General features: G+C 36.2%; 1 protein-coding gene across 1 annotated transcript in view; it reads left to right on the forward strand.

The window, feature by feature from the left end:
• si:ch73-242m19.1 overlaps window positions 1-17,589 on the forward strand; it is a 110,537-nt gene that overhangs the window by 56,973 nt on the left and 35,975 nt on the right. Inside the window, exons 23-31 of the mRNA XM_073928126.1 lie at window positions 2,507-2,618; window positions 2,693-2,742; window positions 5,153-5,329; window positions 7,731-7,848; window positions 13,435-13,597; window positions 14,033-14,171; window positions 15,004-15,151; window positions 15,868-15,963; window positions 17,301-17,459. Coding sequence (XP_073784227.1) covers window positions 2,507-2,618; window positions 2,693-2,742; window positions 5,153-5,329; window positions 7,731-7,848; window positions 13,435-13,597; window positions 14,033-14,171; window positions 15,004-15,151; window positions 15,868-15,963; window positions 17,301-17,459 — 1,162 coding nt within the window. The remainder of the gene's footprint in view (window positions 1-2,506; window positions 2,619-2,692; window positions 2,743-5,152; window positions 5,330-7,730; window positions 7,849-13,434; window positions 13,598-14,032; window positions 14,172-15,003; window positions 15,152-15,867; window positions 15,964-17,300; window positions 17,460-17,589) is intronic.

Here is a 17,589-nt window from a genome sequence, read left to right on the forward strand (position 1 = left end):
TTTACATTTAAATAGAGTAAGAATAATCTTAATTATTTGTTCCAAACATTTGTCCCATTATCTGTTTCTAAAGGCTCCTACACACCGGGATGCTTTTCATTTGTGTTTATCGTCAACATTTTACAAGACGTGTTTCCGCATTCAAACCCAAGCGATATTCACTGGCGTCAAGCAGAAGACTACGCAAAATCCCTCTTTGACGTTAGATGGCGCTACACAACTTTAAGCTACCGACACCCGCTTGTAACACAAAAGAAGAGGAGGAGAGGAAGTTCACATGCTTGTTGTTAAAGTTACTGGTGACTCGAACAAGGATAGATGGTTCAAGTAGCAGCTCCAGCTCTAGCGATGAAGAAATGATTATTGTTCACAAGAGCAATAAGCAGCTCCACGTTTATATCGCCTCTGAGCATCTTCTTTAATGTGCGCTCACATTGACAGTTTTGCACTTGATCGCCTCCAAATGCTGTTAACTGTGACTTCAGCAGCTCTGTGCATGTGAACAAAAGTGCCAACCTGATTGGCGGAGAAGGTTTTAACGCGGCACGTCAAATAAAAAAATAAAAAACAAGCATGAAGACCTGCGCACATCGTAACGTTTTTTGCTTGCGTTTTTCGTCGACATTTAACGCCTCGTGACTAAATAAAGGGCGTCAATGTGTTACAGTAAACAGCACTTGGAAGCGCTCAAGCGCAAAACTGTCAATGTGAGCGCACATCGAAGAAGATGCACAGAGGCGATATGAACGTGTAGCTGCTTATTGCACTGGTAAACAATAATCATTTCTTCATCGCTAGAGCTGGAGCTGCTGCTTGAACCATCCATGCTTGTTCGAGTCACCAGTAACTTTAACAAGCGTGTGAACTTCCCCTCCTCTTCTTCTGTGTTATAAGCGGGTGTCAGAAGCTTAATTGTTTAGCGCCATCTAACATCGCTTAGGTTTGAATACAGAAAAACGTCTCGTAAAACGCTGACGATAAACGCAAACAAATAGTGTCTCGGTGTGTAGGAGCCTTGAGGCTTTTTTTTTTTTTAAATGATGCTTTTGCGCTTGCCATTTTGCGCATTGTTGTGCACAATCACATTGACATCCTTTATATAGTCACGAGGCGTTAAACATTGACGGAAAACACGAGCAAAAAACATCTCTGTGTGCACGGGCCTTAAGGCTGCGTTTACTGTTGAAGTGACTCAATTCCTATTATTTTCTTCCATGTGGCAGAGATTGGATGTGGCCCATGTACGTTTAAGCAGGAACAAATCACATGGATTCTGATTTACCCAAATCAGATTTAGGCCTCGTTCATACTGTTTGTGGAAATTTATCTGAAATGAATCAGATCTGTGTTCTCCTGTCTGCAGTGTAAGCAAGTAGATCGGATTTTCACCTGTCAATGCGAGTCGCGCGTCATTTAAAAACCGTAGCGAATGACGTCAAGTCTGACACTTTACTTTCAGAACAGACTTCAGGAGAGTCCCAAATGTTAAATCTCATACACGAGGACTTAAACAGCTTTTATATTGTTATGTAGCACAAGTATTTAAGCATGTTAATGAGAGCGAGAGAACGCAAGGTCCGCCACGTAACCAATATAAAACTAGTGCATACATCACGTGCATAAATCACGCCATGGACATTACATTAAGATGCCTAAAGGTTTAAAAAAGCCTATTTATCAAAAGAAGATAAAAAAAATAAGAGCCTTTCTGTCATAAACTATAGTGAAACAGCTTGTCAAAAGCTGCGAAGAAAAGACATACAGGAATAGAGAAAAGAGCGCTCTTTAATTATCAGCTGTTAGTCAGCGCCCGCTCTTTTTTTTTTCCTGGTCATTGCGCCTTTGCCGTGTGCTGCGTAAATGTAGACGATAGGATACAAGTCACCTTTAAAAAATGATGTAAGCAGGTCATCAAATAAATCGGATGCAGTCACAAAATCGGAATTGACCATCAAGATCTGCAGTGTAAATGCAGCCTAATAGACATTAAGACATGTTTTAAAGGGGACCTATTATGCCTCTTTTTACAAGATGTAAATTAATCTCTGATGTGCCTAGAGGGATGTATATGAAGTTTCAGCTCAAAATACCAAACGGAAAATGTTATATAACTTATTGAAACTGACCCTTTTAGGCTTCGGTCCTAATTGTGTCATTTTGGTGACTGTCGCTTTAAATTTAAATGAGATTGTGCTCTTTTCAAAAGAGGGAGGAGCTACAAATACCTTTGTGTCAGCATTGTGGCTGATTCAAAAACAAGACTGACATCCTATGCTAATGAGGGAGAGATGGTCACTAATGGGCTTACGCTCTCTGATGATACGTACAAAGAGAGAATGTCAATCAAATTGTCTCTGTTTTTATTAAGTCTTATTATAAAAATTAAAATAATCAGTTTTTACCATTATTAGCTGGTTATATTTACAGACTGCTTTTTAAACCTCTTATAAAAGTGATTCTAGCATAATACTTCCCTTTTAACTGAGAAAAGTGTGTTGTAATTCAGGTTTGCGGGAGCTTTTGTGTCCATTCAGCTGGAGAAAGTGTCTCTCCGAGATGAAATGCTGAATACGTTTATAAAGAAGAAAGAGCAGATGGGCTCGCTGAAGATGAACTCTGTATGTACGGACTTAATTTACTCAATATGCAGACATATCTACCTCAGTATTAAGTCAATTTTTCTTTTTTATAGGAAGACGTGTGCAGAATCAAGAGGAAGCTGATCGTGGATTTCTGTCACAGGTGCGCTGCAGGGCTATAGACCTTTTTCATGGCTGCTGCATGGAGGGCGCCATAGCGACCAGCGTCTTCCGGTAGAATGCTAAAAACTTCCGTTTACAGCGTGTACAACTGGTAATTTGCGCTCCAAAAAATGGGTTTCAATGACGTTTTTAATGGATAACAGAGTGTTTTTGTGACACACAACTTAGAAATGTGTCTGTTAAAGCCGTTATAATCTGTCACATGTGGTTCAAGCGCGTCAGAAATACGAGAAAAACGTTCTCCTAGTTCACGTGTCTGCCGTCAGAAATACAGTGGGTGTACCCGGCCTGTTAGCTGTTAGCTCAGCGGCTCTTTAACACACACACACACACACACACACACACACACACACACACACACACACACACACACACACACACACACACACACACACACACACACACACACACACACAGAGAGCGAGAGAGAGAGAGCAAACCAGCATGAAATTTAACAGGTATGAAAGTCGTGCAATTTACAAAAATGAGCAATAAAAGTCTGTTATTGATCCTCTGCTGGCTGATTTGCTGTTCATTCTAATCGCGAGCCGTTTGTGTTTTATTTCGTGTGTTGTTTTTACCACGGTTTGTGTTTTTCTGTCATTTCGAAATGACACTAGCCTATATTTTCACTTTGTCACAGTTATTAAATCAGTGTGTCAGTGGCACAGTACAGGCCATGTGTGTGTGTCAAACATTTTGGTGAACTACATTTGTTTGGGCTGGTTATATATTTGAAATAAAGAGAAAATGTTGACTTTAGCGATGACGAGGCTTCATTTAAACTGCAGAAGATGCCGTCTGACAACGAGGGGAAAACGCCTCACAGCAGCTGTTTTCCATCATATTGAATCGCATTTCTTTAAATGATCAGTCCAGGAGATGCTGCTGATGGACAACAGAATTAGTTCAAAGAGGATAAAAGCAGGTAAAATAGATTAAAACTATCGTTTAAAAGCTGTCCAAATGTGACTGTTTACACGCATCAGCTGCCGACCGGAAGTTCTTCGCATTCTCCTTGCGCATACACGCAAAGCATAATGGGTAATTTTGCGTTCCAAGAAAAAGGTCTATACAGGCCCGGTCCTAACCAGTTTTGCGCCCTAGGCAAGATTTCTGGTGACGCCCTGTCACATCGCAATAAATTCCACTGCTAGTGTACAAATAGTCATAAGAAACCAAATAGCTTTTTGATCGACTACTATAAGCTAGGAAAACGTCAGATAAATATGCCAATGCAATTAACGTTTTTGCTGAATAGATCTAATCTTTACACATTTGCTTGTTATTTTCCATAACTATCTATGCTCTTCCATAACATTAGCTGATGTTAAAACTAACAAATAGCACTATAGCTATTTATTGATTAGCAACCATGTTATTATGCCATACCCATCTACGTTGGGATGTAAAAGAAATGGGAAAGCAAATAGCTTCAAATGATACAATACATAACAAACATTAGAAAATATTGACAATAAAATAAAATAGGTTTAGCCCATTAAAATCAATGGCCTGTACAGAAAATAAAGCTATAAAATCTACCTCACTTTATTGTATTTGCTATCCGCTTGTTAAGTGTGACGTCACGCGGAGCGGCTTCCGGGTCCAAGCGCTCTATTCAACTGAATGGGGAGATTCATAAAATGGTAATAATAAACGTTTACAAAGCGATTTAATACTTTCGAAAGTCATGATCGCAATATATATGTCCATGCCTAATATCCGATGGCCAGAAAGTGATTCATTGTTTTATAAATTGTGAAATTTTTGGTATTTGTTATGCAGCAAGCCCAGAGATTGTTGTGTACACTATGACTTTATGTAAAATTAACTTTAATGTGTGATAGGAATAAAAGTGATCATAAACGAATGATTTCTCTACTCAAGTGAATGGCGGCTTGGACACGGAAACAGTATTACAAACGTCACAAACACGTCACCACTTAACAAGCGGATAGTTATTTAGTGAAAGCAGCAAATGAATCTCTCATTGTGTTTTGTTTGATAACAGAGGTGTCACTTTAAGACTGCACAGATCTATAATGAAGCATTCGACTACTTTAGTAACTGTTTGTGCTCGTTTAAGAGAAAATTATCCACAAAGTGGCACAAATGGATTTGCCATTTAAACAATGTGGTGCAAAACTTGAAAATTTACAGTTGTGCTGGTCTGAAAATAGCAACAAATCACGCCAAACACATCTTGCTCCTTTTTGTGACGGGTATATGATAGGGCCCCAAGCCCAAAAGGTAAGGAAAGTAACACGAAAGTAACTCAAAGTAACGTAACGCATTACTTATCATAAAAGTAACTATGTACTAGTTTAGGGAGTAACTCAACATTGTATTGCATTACTTTATGTACTGCATTACTTTGTGTCTTGCAGGTTTAATGAGCGTGTATGTGAGTGTTTTGTTCGAGGGCAGCTGATCTCTCTAACCTTCAGTCTCTTGTCACTGCTGCGTGAGGTGCCACACATCAGAGACCAGCACTTCATAATGGGCAAACCTGAAGACCCCCGAGCAGACCTGCAGGCCGAGGGCAGACCAAGTCCTGATCCCAGGTGAACATGTGGAGGGAAATTAGGTGATATTGAAGAAAAATTTGATATGCCAAGAGCATGTTAAATAATTTGATTCTTAAATAATGCAATATTTGTAAAAAAATAAATAAAAAAATAAGCAAAAACAATGATGTAACATATAGTTAAAGTCTTTCAATTATTACTAATGATACACACACACACTGGCCACTTTATTAGGTACACTTGTCCAACTGCTCGTTATCCCAAATTTCTAATCAGCCAATCGCATGGCAGTAACCCACAGCATTTAGGCATGTAGACATGGTCAGGATGATCTGCTGCAGGTCAAACCGAGCATCAGAATGCGGAAGAAAGGTGATTTAAGTGACTTTGAACGGGGCATGGTTGTTGGTGCAAACAGGCTGGTTTGAGTATTTCAGAAACTGCTGATCTACTCGGATTTTCACGCTCACCCATCTCTAGGGTTAACAGAGAATGGTCCGTAAAAGAGGAAATATCCAGCGAGTGGCAGTTTTGTGGACGTAAATGCCTTATTGGTACCAGAGTTCAGAGGAGAATGGCCAGACTGGTTCCAGTTGATAGAAAGGCAACAGTAACTCAAATAACCACTCGTTACAACCGAGGCCTACAGAAGAGCATCTCTGAACGCACAACACATCCAACCTTGAGGCAGATGGGCTACAGCAGCAGCAGACCTCACCAGGTGCCACTCCTGTCAACTAAGAACAGGAAACTGAGGCTACAATTTACACAGGCTCACCAAAATTGGACAATAGAAAATTGGAGAAACATTGCCTGGTCTGATGAGTCTCGATTTCTGCCGTGACATTCGGATGGTAGGGTCAGAATTTGGCGTCAACAACATAAAAACATGGATCCATCCTGCCTTGTATTAGCAGTTCAGGCTGGTGGTGGTGGTGTAATGGTTTGGGGGATATTTTCTTGGCACACTTTGGCACAAAGCCTACCTGAGTATTGTTGCTGTTGATGTTGACCATGTCTATCCTTTTATGACCACAGTGTATCCATCTTCTGAGAGCTACTTCCAGCAAAATAACCAACCCAAGCTCATTCTGAAAACGTCGTCCCGTGGACGTTTCTGGAGACAGCGGAATACGTCCCGGGAGGTACGTACGGCTGCATTTATTTTTTTCAAGCGAACGCTGCGGGGCGGTGTGACGCTGTTCCCTTTCGCGCTTGCCGGCTGACCGCTTACCTCCTTGTGGAGGGCTTTCCCGCTGCAACCCGTTTGTCCACTCAGCTCACCGTGTAACGTCGGCAGGCTCGAGATGCAGAGAGGAGTCGACCACGTCAATCGGTTTGGAGTCCGGGGAAGATTGGTTCCAGCAAACAGGTAAGACAAAAACAGAATCCCAAAAATTAAGTGAACGAGTTTCATAACAGGGTGAGAACGCGGTGAAATCCGAAAACGCGGTAGAAAAAAAAAATCAGGGCTTTTCTTTTTTTGAACGGCTTTTGTAAACTGTTGCTCGGGTTTAGGGAAGCGAGCGGGCGGGCGGGTCAATCGGTAAAATTGGTTGGCGTCGTGCAGTCAATCATCCGGTCAGTCGGACAGCGGCCTCTGGCGGGTTGACGCGAGAACAGTGCGGGCGCGAACCGCACTCGCGAGAGACGTTCAAGATGAGAAAAATCACACAACAGCGGCCTCTCGCGGATTCGCAAAAACAAAAACTGCAGCCGTACGTACCCGCCGGGACGTATTCCGCGGTCTCCAGAAACGTCCGCGGGACTACGTTTCCACAATGAGCCTGGGTTGAAAATAACGCACCATGTCATGAAGCACCAAATATCTCAGACTGGTTTCTTGAACATGACAATGAGTTCACTGTACTCAAATGGCCTCCACAGCCACCAGATCCCAATCTAATAGAGCACCTTTGGGATGTGGTGGAACGGGAGATTCACATCATGGATGTGCAGCAACTGTGTGATGTTATCATGTCATCCTGAACCAAATTCTCTAAGGAATATTTCCAGTACCTTGTTGAATCAACGCCACCAAGGATTAAGACACTTCTGAAGGCAAAATGATTTATAGAGATAGGCAGGTTACGTTTTGTAGTTATGTTAAATTGAAAGGCTATTACTGTACAAAGTAAACCTATGGATCAACTTAAAACATTTCTTTTGTTACACTCGAAAAAGTCAACTTATTGTAATGTACTTATAACCAAATTCAGTTGATCCAATGGTTCACATTGTTTAATGCTAAAACTATTTAAAAAAATGTTATCTGTGATAAACAAAATGCATAAATGTATAATATCAAATTAGAGGCATTACAAAAATGACATTTCTGCATAAATACTGTATATGCATTCATTCATACATAAAAAACACACTTTCCAGAATGTAACTGCCTTTTTAAATCAACTCTTATCAACTTTTGGTCATTCAGGACTTTTCAGCCTTGTCCCAGAAGACTGTTATCAGCCGATGGAAAGAGTCTGCTGAATCTGTGGTTCATCCCTCATTATACAGAAGTACTGCTCATGTTCAGGACTCTAAAGGAGAAGGTCAGAAACTCATCTTTGGCTAAAATGAACACTTTTTTTCCCCCCAGGCCCTTTTAAAAATACTCCTAAGCATTCGGTTTAGCAAAGCAGCATTTCAAATGTTACCGATACATGCACAGGTACAATACCTTGCATAAAATATGCAAATATTCATCAAATGTTATAAACTTCCTCACAATTTACTCACTCAAATGGTTATACATTTTTATTAATTTTTATCTCCTGTTGAACACAAAGCAAAATATCCTGAAGAAAATTAAATACAGAACATTTAAACTGCTTTTGCATTGTGATTTCATGTCTCAAATGCTGCATGATGCATTTCTCCTCCCTTACTTTACTTTTCTTTATTTACTTAGCTTTGCTTTAATTTACTTTATATAGCACAATGCAACATCAGTCATTGACTATTGTGCTGTGCACAAACTGCTAACTACCTGACAAAAGTCTTGTTGTCAATCCAGTTTTAAGAGCAATAAATAATAACTTGACTTCTAGATGATCATTTGGAAAAGTGGCAGAAGGTTTCCCATGAATTATTTGCTAAAGTGCATCCCAATCATCACAAATACTGCAGACCTACTGGAACCTGCATGGACCTAAGATTTTCATAGAAATAAGTCAAGTTTGGTGAAGCAATCAGTATAGGGGCGAGAGAAATCTGCAGAGTGGATGGCAACATCAACAGCCTGAGATATCAAGACATTTGCGCTGCCCATTACATTATAAACCACAGGAGAGGGCAAATTCTCCAGCAGGATAGTGCTCCTTCTCATACTTCAGCCTCCACATTAAAGTTCCTGAAAGCAAAGAAGGTCAAGGTGCTCCAGGATTGGCCAGCCCATTCAGTAGACATGAACATTATTGAGCATGTCTGGGGTAAGATGAAGATAGGGGCATTAAAGATGAATCCAAAGAATCTTGATGAACTCTGGGAGTCCTGCAAGAACACTTTCTTTGCCATTTCAGATGACTTTATTAATGAGTGATTTGAGTCATTGCAGAGACGTATGGATGCAGTCCTCCAAGCTCATGATGGAGTCAGACACAATATTCATTCTGTTTCCACTGCAGCATGACTTTATATTCTATACTGGACATTATTTCTGTTAAGTGACTAGACATTTGTCTCAGGGAAGTCAGAGCTTACTTTCCTAATTAAATAATTAAAAATCAAGGCATGATCATGTTTTATTTTGGTCAAATAAGCGTAATCTAGAGGCCTTTGCCTTTCATATAAGAACTAGAAGTTAAGTTATTATTTGTTGTTCCTAAAACTTGGATAGGCAACACGACTTTTGTCAGGTAGTGTATTTGTCAAATAAGACCAAAGAAATAAAACTACATAAAATACATAAAAACCTGAAACATATAAAGGATAAAGCAAGTTTAAATGACTCGGATATCCTAATAGAAAGGCATGTCTTGAATCAAAACAAACATTTATTTTGGATGTAATTAATCTCAAATAAATCTTTGCCATTTATAAATACTTAATTAGCATTTTCAGAACTTGCATCTTATAAAACTTAAAATGCAAAAATGTTTGCAATTCCTAATATAATCAATCAGCTGTGGAAATATGCTGATAAACATGAGTAAAATTGTTTTATTATTTGCTGTCAAACGATTAATTGCGTTTAATCACATTCAAAATAAAAGTTTGTATTTACATAATAAGTGTGTGTACAGTCTGTATAAATATTGCGTATACATACTGTAAACAAAACATAATACAAATAAATACAAAACAAAAAAGATATAAATGTGCTTTTATTTATATATCATTTGTATTATATAAAAATATTTAATTTATAAATATGAATCTGGATTTTCTTGTGTATGTGTGTATTTATTTATATTTATACAACAGTTCTGTCTGGTTCTTAAATCTGATTGGCTGATAGTTGTGCAATATTCTGCTAGTAACAGCACTCGTCCAGCCTCTTCACCCTTCACCCTTCACCCTTGTGTATCAATCCTCCCACATACAGCAACAAACAGAGGACACTCTACAGTATGACTTATATTGCTGCTGTTGGACAACATAATGTACTTTTGAAGCTTTTTTTAGTCAAGAATGTCGTTGTTTAGATTGCAAATTTGCAGTTTATTTAAAAAGATAAAGCCTATTTTAAGATATTTATCATTTCTGAGAGACAGCGCATCGACGGCCATTAGCCTGTCTTTGAGCAAAGCCGGTTGACGATGTTCATTCACAAGATGACGATTGTCATTCACAAGATAAACCCTTAGAGGAGAAAAGACTCAGCATAATTTTAAACTACAGCTGAACAAATCATTATTAAACAGGTAAATGACTTGCTGATCTCTTTTTTTTTTTGTAGTGCTGTATTCATACCATAGTAATATTGTGATCTCCAGGGCCCGGTTTTTCAAAAGTAATCCACTAGGATTTTGGATAAGGGATTGGATCAAATCTTGAAAATGGGTTTTCAAAAGAAAAAAATGGATTACATAATCGGATTAGATCACGTATTCCAATCTTGATTTTGATCAGGATCAAACATTTAGTTTGGGTTTTTCCGACCTTTTTTGTATGATCTGGATCACTTTGACCCAAAAAATCTGGATTAAACTGATCCCATCAGAAGGGTGGATTCAGCGTGGATTTCATGCCCAAAATGTAATGAAAACTTTAAAAAAGTATCAAATAATACTATATTTGGATTATGCAGTAACTTAGAAGATATTTATTCATAAGGTTTTTAATTTTATTTGTCCATCCGTCAGGCTATAGTGATTAGGTAGGCTTTAACGTTTTCAGCCTTTCAGTATAGGCCTACAGCAAAGTAAAAAGAGTTTGGCCTCATAAAATAATCCCTCAAACAGCTGTCAAAATTGACCAAAAACAATACATTTTAATCTGTCATTAATTGATATATATATATATATATATATATATATATATATATATATATATATATATATATATATATATTCATCACAATAGAAATATTTTTCTTTTTAGAATATTTATTAGTGATGCATGCAATGATTACAGAATAAACAATCACTGATTTTTGAAATCACTTTCATTAATTGCAAAAAGAGACTGAAAGGGCAGAAGCACAGCTTCGTCTGGCAGAGAAACAACTGACTCTGACCAAACTGCAGCAAACCAAGGCCAGACTTGAGATCCGCCTCCTAAAGGCTATGCTCAGACAAGCTGGTCTCTCCACATCAGATGAGGAAGTCTGAAATTATTGTGGAGGTTTTGACATTGTCTTTTTTTTATTCAATACATCTATATTTGAAACTTGTACAATTCAATTCAGCTTTATTTGTATAGCGCTTTTACAATGTAGATTGTGTCAAAGCAGCTTCACATAAATGGTCATAGTAACTGGAACAGTGTGGTTCAGTAACTGGAACAGTGTGGTTCAGGTTTTAGTGTTTAAGTTCAGTTCAGTTCAGTTTAGCTCAGTTCAGTGTGATTTAATCATTACTGAGAGTTCAAACACTGAAGAGCCAGTTCATCGATGCGTAGCTCTACCAATCCTGAACCATGCGAGGCAGTGGCGACAGCGGAGAGGGAAAAAAAACTTCACCTGATGGGAGTGAAGAAAAAAAACCTTGAGAGAACCAGACTCAGTTGGGCACGACCATTTGAATTTCTCCGCTGGCCAAAAGTCTTGTGCAGAACTTCATTCGTCGTGGTTTAGGCTGGAAGATGGCCTCAGCGAAGACTCGTCAGTCCCTGGAGCGTCGCTGGAATCAGACTCATGTTCTCCACTCCCCACGACCATCAGCGCAGCTGTACAGTGTTTGTGTACAGTGCAGTGTTTTGCACAGTACAGTGTTTGTGCTGTAGTTCTCAGAAGAGCGGACAGCTGGAAGAGGATGGGGTGGGTTTTTTTTTTTTTTTTTTTTAAATGTGTGTGTTTTCATTTCAAATAAAAATAAAGTTATACTGACCCCACACTGGCTATTCTACTTGTTGCTCTTTACATATCTATAGTTCTATATTGGGATTTCCTATTCTGTTTGAGCACTGGTTTGCTAGATTTAGTGATACAGAAAAATTCCTATCCAGATCAGATTGACCCGTTCCAATGTTGCTTTGAAAAACTGGCTCAAAAAGTAAGCTAGATTACGTGATCATGGATCGCAAAAAAAGGATTACTGAATCAAGATCAATAAACCTTTGAAAAACCGGGCCCAGGCCCCAGATTGCAAAGAGGAAATACAACTAAATATCTATATATATTTTATTTGTTTATTTATTTGTTTGTTTTTCCCCACAATAATGCCTCGTGTAAATCATCTTACTGTCTTTTTGGAGAAGCCCTTGTCATTTCCAGTCAAAAAAATCTTGCTACTCATATTTAAGCAGCAAATTAAAGTCAAAATTTGCCAGGGGTATGAGTAATTTTGGGCTTGACTGTATATATTATGCAAATTACCTCATTCGTTTTTATTTTGGCTCAGTGCCTTTATTAATTTGGGGTCGCCACAGTGGAATGGACTGCCAATTTATCCAGCGTATGTTTTACACAGCGGATGCCCTTCCTGCTGCAACCCATCACTGGGAAACATCCATACACACACATACACTATGGACAATTTCGCTTACCGAATGTCACATGTCTTTGGACTTGTGGGGGAAACCGGAGCACCCGGAGGAAACCCACGTGAACACAGGGTGAACAAGCAAACTCAACACAGAAACGCCAACTGAGCCAGCCAATGCTCGAACCAGCGACTTTCTTGCTGTGAGACAAACATGATACCCACTGCGCCATCATGCAGCCCTATTATGCAAATAAAAGTCTTTATTTTGAATGTAATTAATCATGATTAATCTTTTAGTGAAGTTTATTCATAAACTAATTTCGAGAGGAGCATGTGATTAAGATTGAACACGGCTGGTTCTGCATTAGCATGCATGATCCACCAATCAGGCCATTCCTAACCCACTATAAAGAGCCAGGGTTTCTTCGCTACAGTCATCTTCGATTTGAAGAATCCCCCCTTCCACCCCTACCTTTTCACCTTTCCCTCCATAGGGCAGCACGGTGGCCCAGTGACTAGCACTGTCACCTCACAGCAAGAACGTCACCGGTTCTAGTCCTTTAACAGGCCGGTGGTCGTTTCTGTGTGTAGTTTGCATGTTCTTCCCGTGCTTGCGTGGGTTTTCCCCGGGTCCTCCGGTTTCCTCCCACATTCCAAAAACATGCACAACAAGTAAATTGATCAATCTAAATTTGCTATACAGGTAATCTCATAATGCAGCATATATTTTAATAGCATTCAATTTTTAGTCATCAGCTCTTATCAAGGGGGAGTTGTCGAGATCTACCTGAGCTCAAGGCTCCCCTCTCTTCCTTTAAACGGGAGGGAGCCCAGGGCTCAAGAACCTTCAAGCTCAGGGCTCTCTCCCGGGACAGCATGCCAAACTTGCTTATAATCAATCATCAGCTAAGTGTGAACTCTTGAAACAGCACTGGTTTGTTTGCTTATACACTATTCACCTTCAGTCTTACCTTATTTGTTTGACTCATCTGCTGATCTGGAGTCTTTTATTGAATGTATTAAATCATATATTGTTTGCTCTTGCTGCAGGAGCGTCAGCAGGCTCTTCAAAACTCTCTGCAGATCATGTCAGCTCTTCATGATATTGTTTATTACCTGGTGAGCTTTGCACGATTGGGGAATTCCGACTCTTTGTGCAGTCGCAGCAGCACTCAGAAGCTCACGGCAGACTGGGGAGGTTTAGAGAGCATCGGTACGTGATCATCTATGTACAACACAAGCTATTTTCCTCTTCCACATACGACTGCATTTTAATTATGAGTTATACACTTGGTTTGGGGAAAATTCCATTCAAAACAACTGAAACAAATCAACAAACAGTAATTACAAACAACAAGAATGATAATAATAATAATAATAATAATAATAATAATAATAATAATAATAATAATATACGTGTTCTTATTTTTAGGTTAAAATAATTACTGTTGAATCCTGAATATAAACCTATGGTAGAATATGAAGTGTTTATTGTTTAATAGAGAATTCATGTAAATCACCATGGGGTGTAGTAAAAAGGTTGTAATGCAGTGTTTTTAACATTTTGTGTGTATGTACGATGTATTTGTGTGTATTTTGCGTGAATGTACTGTACAGTGTTTGGTAATGCTGTGCTGTTTGCCTGAAGGGGCTGAGCTGTGGGACGTCCAGCGACAGATTGAGTCTCTCTGTGAGTCCAGCAGTTCAGAGAGTGTCGGGCGACTCCTGCAGTTACACAGAGACGTGCTTTTCCTGCGCTTTGATACCGCAGTCAGATACATGATCAGGTGCTGGTTAACCACAGATTTAACTCACAGCATTAGTGTTGATGTTAATAATGTAATCAAGTTTGAGAGGAGGCAGAGGGGAACGTCTTTGAAAAGACCAGATTAGATATATAATCTAGTTATTAATGCTGGTTGCTTTTTTTTTATTCATTCATTAATCCGTTTGTTTATTTATTTTTGTTTAATTTTATTTATTTATTATTTTGTAAATATTTAGCAGTGTTTTTATTTGGTAAAAAAAATCCAAATTTTCCTTTAACTTGCATCTTTTATTATGGTTGTTATTCTTATGAATATTAATATAATATTACATGTGTTCCTTTTTTATGGTAAAATTCATACTGTTGAATATTAAATATATAACTTTAATAGAATATAAATATTGTCTTTTGTTATATTTGTAAGCTAAAAAACGATTGTTAAATATTAAATATAAGTTTTTATTAATATTCTTTATTATTATTATTATTATTATTATTATTATTATTATTATTATTATAACTACTTAATATATGAATACAAATATTAATATCAAATAATTGTTAATATTATTTAAAAATATTAATAATGTGTTCTTAGTCTTTAGGGTAAACATAAATACTGTTGAATATTGAATATAAATCTACAATATAATATGAATATTGTCCTTTGTAAGCTATTTTATTTTATGTGTTCTTATTTTTTAAGGAAAAAATAATGTTGTTTAATATTAAATACGAACACACCACATTTTATTTAATTAAATTTTTATTAAATGTATTTATTTATTTTTCATTTATTTATTTATTTATTTTTTGACAAGAGTGTCTTACAGTTTTTGTCTCTCCACAAGGGATGCGTTCCTCTCCTCTGGAAACCTGTCTGCCTATCAGAGCATGACTGAAAACATGAGCCACGCCCTCCCTATCATGAGTGACATGATAGTGGGAGGAGCCAATCTCCTCTCCGTTCCTCAGCCTCTAGAAGCAGCCAGTTCTCAGGTGAGAAACATTCAGATTGATCTACCTAATGAAATTATTGTACAAGCTTATTTATAAGTTCATTTTAGTCCCCATATCTTTCCTATTTTTCTATCTGCACCATTAATGTACAGTTGAAGTCAGAATTATTAGCCCCCTTAGATTTTTTTTTTCTTTTTCAAATATTCCCCAAATGATGTTTAGCAGAGCAAGGACATTTTCACATTATGTCTAATAATATTTTTTCTTCTCCTGGAGAAAGTCTTATTATTATTATATTTTTTGCTAGAATAAAAGCAGTTTTTAATTTTTAAAAACCATATTAAGGTCAATATTATTAGCCCCTTTAAGCTATATATATTTTCTGATAGTCTACAGAACAAACTATCATTATACAATAACTTGCCTAATTACTCCAACATGCCTAGTTAACCTAATTAACCTAGTTAAGCCTTTAAATGTCACTTTAAGGTGTAAAGAAGTGTCTTGAAAAATATCTAGTCAAATATTATGTGCTGTCATCATGGCAAAGATAAAATAAATTGGTTATTAAAAATCAGTTATTATTATGTTTAGAAATGTGTTGAAGAAATCTTCTCTCCGGTAAACAGCAATTGGAGAAAAATAAAAAGGGGTGATTAATTCAGGTGGGCTAATAATTCTGACTTCAGCTTTATGTCTGCCAAATCATAACTGGATTCCAGTGAATTTTGCTTCAATTCCGTTTGTGGTTTCAGGCCCAAAAATTATATCCATGGAGATCTTTCCTTGCAATTCATGGATTACATCCCTTGGTCATGTGGGACGTCTCACCCATTGAACATTACATGCAGGTGTGTTACTTTATAAATGTGAACATTGTACTCATTATACTGTACTTTGTATACTATACTACTAATTACTGTTATTATCTTCACTATTATTGATATCAGTGTTGCCTTCATCACAAAATTTTTAATATACCTTATCTACAGAATTTCACCAACCTTATTATTATTATTGTTATCATCATCTTTATTAATATTTTTATTGATATTATTATAATTATAATTATTGATATTATTATCATCATTATTATTATTATCTTTATTATTATTATTATTATTATTGTTGTTATTATTATTAATGATATTATTTACATTATTATTGTTATTAGTATTATTATTATTATTATTATTGATATTATAAGTATTGATATTATTATCATTATTATTATCTTTATTATTATTATTATTATTGTTATTATTATTATTATTATTATTATTGTTATTATTATTATTGATATTATTTACATTATTATTATTATTATTATTATTATTATTGATATTATAAGTATTGATATTATTATTATCTTTATTATTATTATTATTATTATTATTATTATTATTGTTATTATTATTATTGATATTATTTACATTATTATTATTATTATTATTATTGATATTATAAGTATTGATATTATTATCATTATTATTATTATTATTATTATTATTATTATTATTGATATTATAATTATTGATATTATTATCATTATTATTATCTTTATTATTATTATTATTATTATTGATATTATAATTATTGACATTATTTACATTGTTATGATTATTATTATTGATATAATAATAATAATAATAATTATTATTATTATTATTGATATTATTATTATCAGAATTATCTTTATTATTATTGATGTTATTATTGATATTATTATTATTATTATTATTATTGTTGTTGTTGTTGTTGTTGTTACTGTTGTTGTTGTTGTTATTATTATCATTATTATTTTTACTATTATTATTACTTTATTATTATTATTATTATTATTATTATTATTATTATTATTAGTATTATTATTATTGTTGTTGCTGTTATAATTATTATTGTTACCACCATTACTATTATTATTATCATCATTATTACCATTATTACCATTATTATTAGTACTACTAGTATTATTATTATTATTTTTATTAATGATAAGCACTGTTTATTCTGATTGTCATTTTTACATTCCTATTTTTTCCATTTCTGTTCTACTGCTGTTTATGTGTTTAATGTTTACCATATGTTTTATTTTCTGTGTTGTGTTTACTGCATCTTTTGCACTCTTAATTTTTAACTTTGTAAGGCTTTATTAGCTTCGGGATGATGTAATGTTGTGTTTTTGTAGCTGTGTCTGTGTGATCTGAACGACCGCTGCAGAATGGAGGCGAATGGAGCGATTCTGGGTGTTTCTCTTATCATGGACGATGTGCTCAGTAGTGGTAGAGATGCGATGCCGCTACAGATGCAGACCACAGACGACAACAAGTCGACATCTGACAGAGAAGTACAGGACAATTCGGCATTTCAAAACGGCCTTCTCTTTAACTCAGAAGAATACAGTGAAACATTCAGGTTTTAAATGTACAAAACATTTCCACATTGGCAGGACAGTTCATACACTGCATTTTCCCTCT

The sequence above is a fragment of the Danio rerio genome, chromosome 17 (assembly GCF_049306965.1).
Source record: "Danio rerio strain Tuebingen ecotype United States chromosome 17, GRCz12tu, whole genome shotgun sequence".
In the NCBI taxonomy this organism is placed as follows: Eukaryota; Metazoa; Chordata; class Actinopteri; order Cypriniformes; family Danionidae; genus Danio; species Danio rerio.